Below are 5,233 nucleotides of genomic sequence, written 5' to 3' on the forward strand. Positions count from 1 at the left end.
GTAGGGACAAGGAAGAAGAGCTATGATATGGGGGCATTTTCAGGATTTGGAGTTGTTCTGCATGGTACTGCAGGGACAGATGCTGGATATTGTATGCCCTGCCATGGCCCACTGAGTGGACTGGGGGAGAGTGTAAACTACAACGTAAACTATTATCCATGTGGTGCAGCAGTGCTCAAAAATGTATTCACCAAATACAATGAATGTGCCATGATGTTGAAAGAGGTTGATGTGGGAGGAGTGGGGTGAGGGGGGTGGGGGTTATATGGGAACTGCTTACATTTTTTGAATGTAACATTAAGAGAAATAAAGAAATAAATAAAAATATACAATTTTTTTAAAAAATAATTAAAACAAAAGAATTTACATCCATTGAAGTATGTTTTTCAGAGACTGGAAAGACAAATGACCCACTGGAAATAAATATTTTCATTATATATATCTTACAAAGGATATATGAAAAACTGCTAGAAATTGCTGTGTAAAATGCAATAATAATGGACTGTGTAACCGAATGTAGAACTATTCAAATTTCACTGAAGAAAATACAAATTAATATTACATGGAAATTCTATAATATACCAACTAGAAAGGCTTACATTAAACTTTTTCATCTTCCTTTTTTATTTAGGAGCCACCAAGAACCAAACTCAGGACCTCCCTGAGAGGGAGGCACCTGATCACTTGAGCCAGCTCCATTCCCTGCTTTGTTGTATCTCTCATTGTGTTTTTCTTCTTGTGTCTCTTGTTGCATCATCTTGTTGCATCAGCTTGTAGTGCCTTCAGGTCGCTTGCTGTGTTGCTCATCCTCTTTAGGAGACACTTAAAACCTCTGCTTCCTGCTTTGTGTGTCTCTCTGTTTTTCTTCTTGTGTACCTTCTTGCACCAACTTGCCATGTCTGCCCATCACACCAGCTTGCTGAATCCTTTGGGAGGCACCAGGAACCTAACCAGGGAGCACTCAATTCCTTGAGTCACATCTGCTTCCCTAAAATTTTTAAAATTTTAAATTTTAAATGGCAGGAATGCTCATACTTTGTAGGTGGGAGTATAAATTGGTATACTTATGTGACTGGAAAATAGTTTAGCATTATATTCTGTATTTAAATATGCATCTAACCTATGACAAAACTCCCACTTCTGGAGAAATTAGCTCATATTTCAGCCAAAATACATCTCTAAGAATGCCTGTAGGACTTTCATAACAGCAAAAGCTTGGAAACATCTGCAGTAGCCATCAATACGAAAATCAGTTACATACCTTTTTTTATTCTGACTTAATTGACCTGAGATATTACCTGAACACAAAGACTTTTCAAAATTCAAAAGTATTTTACTGCCTTACCAATTTTAGAATTCTTTGCCAATGAAGATGGACTATTCATGGGTACTTAACTGCATACTAAAGCATTCTAATGATGGACTATTTCCATGATGAATCTAAATCAGTATACTTTACTTTGGTATCTATGCTCTCATGTAATTCAATTATGCCTGGAATGTCTAAAGACTTGCAAAAACTTCTATAAACTAATGTGTGAGTTGAGTTCTTATATATCCTCTAATAAGCACTTTTCTTGAATATGTTCTTGATATTTACTTCTTGCTTCTGTCATTATGCCATCCTTGACAGTGCTAGTACACAATTATTGGTTTGCTTATGTGTATATTTAATGCACTGAGTTTTGTTTTCTTATGTTTATTCCTTTCCATCCATTTCTAACATCTTTCTAATAAAAGAATCTGCTTCTTTTTTGTATATTGTACTTATATTGGTTAGGCTAATGCCATAGGTATTGGTACATGGCCCAGTTTGACAATCACATTAAATTTTATATCCATAAGTATAATATAAATTTTGATCTAAGGACATTAAATAAGCTGCATTATCAGTCTTTTCCCTAGAACTCTACATGGTGCTAATGATAGAGGTCCTCTCTCTTCTTTGTTAGTGGAGATGTAGTAAGTGCCCCCACTGCCTTTTCCTTAAGCAGGTGGTTTACTTTTTTCAAAATACTGAGAGAAGCAGAGAAGATAAGGTAAAAGAGTGAGAGCTGGTGATGTTCTCACAACTTCTTTCCAGTATTTTTGCATGCTAACACATCCCAGTTACCTGAAATTTTTTCTTCACATCTCTGATCCATTATAAAATCCTACCTAAGAATGTTTTCTTTGCCAAAGTAATTGTTTAATTTTGTGTCACTTTCATTAGAAGTTATACCTTATTAATACAAGATTTTAAATTTCCAGAGTTTCATGTAGATTAAAGATATCAGATCTTATTATCAATAGATGTAAACTCATTTGAGTTCTCTTTAGTGAGGGCCTGACTAAGATCCTATATCTACATGCCATTATCCATTTATAAAAATTCCTGAATCCTATTTTTGCTTGCTTTGCTTTTCATCTCTTTCCCAAGCAAGTAATTTGTAGAACAACTGAACTCAACATTAATGGGGTTTTCCAGATAGAGTCTCATTTAATCGTTCCCTTTCTTGTCACTAAAATTTATTCAAATCTTCAAAATGGGTCAAAATCACCAAGTTTTTAGCAAAAACAATGAACACTTATTATGTTCTAGAAGACTTTGTGTACATTGAAAAAGAAAGAAGTGCAAACCTCCTTTGAAACCAGGTACACATTGGTGCAAAAAATAGACAATAAAGAAATAATTGTTTTGTAAGATTATAAATGTGGCAACTAGAAGTTGTTATTGACTTTATGTATATGTGTTTTCATGTATGTTTATTCTTTCAGCTCAAGTGAGTCACTTCTGATCATGCCAGAGTTAATTACCCTTTTGTTTTCACCTAACTTAACATTTTTTTTCCTATAGAATAATGTTATGAATTACTCTAACGATTTTTTAAATTATATGTTAGAATGACAAGGTTGGTTGTACAGACAAGTAAAAGGAACAGGGAGGTGGCAGAAATAGTTATAAGCATATTATTATACAATGCCTAATGATCAAGGCATCCCATTCAGAATGTTATTGCTGGTTAAGTATGTCAGTATCTTGAAAATATTTTTACCTGCCTATGATAAGCTGTGTAAGCTGTGTATCATAGTGTTCCATCTGCATTCTTTTATTCTCATTCTTGGAACCATATATTTGTTCACAATTTGCCAACTGTGCTGATCTTTCTTATTAGTTGTAATTTGCCATCAACTCTGTTTTGCACATAATTTCCCCAGGATTAGAATTCTAATTTGCTGACTCTTCACAGAGTACACAATAGGATTGATTAGAGGGAGGACCAGAGGGAAGATATCAGCAATGATGAGGCTAATAAATATAGAGGCATTTTTGTCAAACTGATGGAGGGCAGCCAAGGTGATAATAGGTACATAGAAGATGAGAGCAGCACAGATATAGGATGTACAAGTGTTGAGGACCTTGAGGCGACTCTTGTGTGAGGCAATGCCCAGAACAATTTTCAGAATCAGCATGTAGGACACAGAAATGCACACGAAGACTAACATACTTGTAAGAACCACAAAAAGCCCATAGATTATATTGACCCTGTTGTCGGAACAGGCCAGCTTCATGACATCCTGGTGGAGACAGTAGGAGTGGGACAAAAGGCTTTTCTTACAAAATTTCAGCCTCTTTAGAATAAAGAGTAAAGGGAGGACAAACAAAATACTTATCCCTATCTGGAAAAGGCCAATTTTAATGACTCTGGCACTGGTAAGGATAGAGGTGTACCTCAAAGGGTTATAGATGGCTATGAAGCGATCAATGGACATGACAAGAAGTATTGATGACTCCATAGATGAGAACCCATGAATGAAAAACTCTTGTGCAAAGCAGGCATTGGAGGAAATTCCTGTGGCATTGAATAAGAAGACCCTCAGCATGGTTGGAACGGAGGAGAAAGACAGTCCTAGGTCAGAAAATGCCAATATGGTCAGGAAATAATACATAGGCTCATGGAGAGAGCTCTTGGTTTTGATAAGAAAGAGGATGGTGCAGTTCCCCAACATGGCAAGAAAGTACATGAGGTAAATGGGGATGGAGAGCCAAATGTGAGCTTCCTGCATCCCTGGAAACCCAATTAGTAAGAAGGTAGAGATTTCCACTTCAGAGATGTTAAAGCCTGACATAGCAAGTATGTGAAGGAATCAGGATGTGGCAATCAGCAGAGGCTCCCTGTAGTGGCATAAACAAATTGGCTCAAACGAGTATGAATTTTCTAACTCATTCTTTAGTTTTCTGGTCATAACAATTTATTAATATCTTCAAAATTGTCTAAGATCACTATGCTTTAATCAAAAACAAGTAAGAACAAATACTCTGTTCTAGGAGTTTGGCTTAACATTGAAAAAGATAATAGTAAAATCGAATTCTTAAATCTAATGCACATACTAGGAGATAAAAAATAAAGGAATAAATATTGTTTTTTAAGTCTATAATAGTGATAACTAAGAGGTGTTATACACACTTAAAAAGGAGAACAGCTATGGCAGTAGGCATAATAAAGGAGGGAATTTATGAACATATTGCAATACACAATTCTTAGAACTAAAACAAAGTATCTAGACATAATATTAAGACCCATATTAAATTAATAGAACAGCACGTGAATTAAGGAAATATCTTAATTTACATATGTAATCCTCAAAATACAAATATAAATATTCCACATGCATTCTCTGGCTTCAGAATATAGAAAGGAAACAGCAAATTTCTTAATTTTATTTTATATAGCATAATTTATTAGGAGAGTGATACTCAATAAGTCTGGACATTTTATGGATTTTCATAGAGCTTATCATATGGATCAAATTAAGATAATCACTTCCTACAATTGAAAGTGCAGTTATTAAAGAATTTTTAAGTTTAAGAAACTAAATCCTTTTAAAAATAAATGTTGCTGTAACATTGGATATCCAAAAGGAAAAATGAGGTTGGACCCATACTTACATCACATACAAATACTACCCCAAAATATACCACAGAGCTCAATATAAGAACTAAATATATAAAACACCTTAAGGATGTTAGATAATAGATTCTTAGATATAGTACCAAAATAAAAATTTTAAAAGGCACAAAAATAGAAAAGCTGGATGTTGATAAATCTAAAATAATACAAAAAGTATTTGCATTGCAAATGATAACATTAAAAAAGAAGTGTAAGACAAACCATAAAATGAGAAAAATATTTGCAAATTATATAACTAGATTTGTATCCAGGATACTTGAAGAAAACTTCTAACTTAAAAT

General features: G+C 34.1%; 1 protein-coding gene across 1 annotated transcript; it reads right to left on the reverse strand.

Moving 5' to 3' along the window:
• Nucleotides 1-3,168: 3,168 nt before the first annotated feature.
• LOC101422446 (olfactory receptor 51A7-like) lies at nt 3,169-4,110 on the reverse strand. Its single transcript, XM_004447275.1, has one exon. The coding sequence runs from the start codon at nt 4,108-4,110 to the stop codon at nt 3,169-3,171; it is 942 nt and encodes a 313-aa protein (XP_004447332.1).
• Between the last annotated feature and the right edge of the window lie 1,123 nt (nt 4,111-5,233).

This window comes from Dasypus novemcinctus, chromosome 10 (genome assembly GCF_030445035.2).
Source record: "Dasypus novemcinctus isolate mDasNov1 chromosome 10, mDasNov1.1.hap2, whole genome shotgun sequence".
NCBI classification, from domain to species: Eukaryota; Metazoa; Chordata; class Mammalia; order Cingulata; family Dasypodidae; genus Dasypus; species Dasypus novemcinctus.

Excerpts from the sequence above, each read along its gene's own strand:
- LOC101422446 (XM_004447275.1), bottom strand. The coding sequence starts at position 4,110 with ATGTCAGGCTTTAACATCTCTGAAGTGGAAATCTCTACCTTCTTACTA.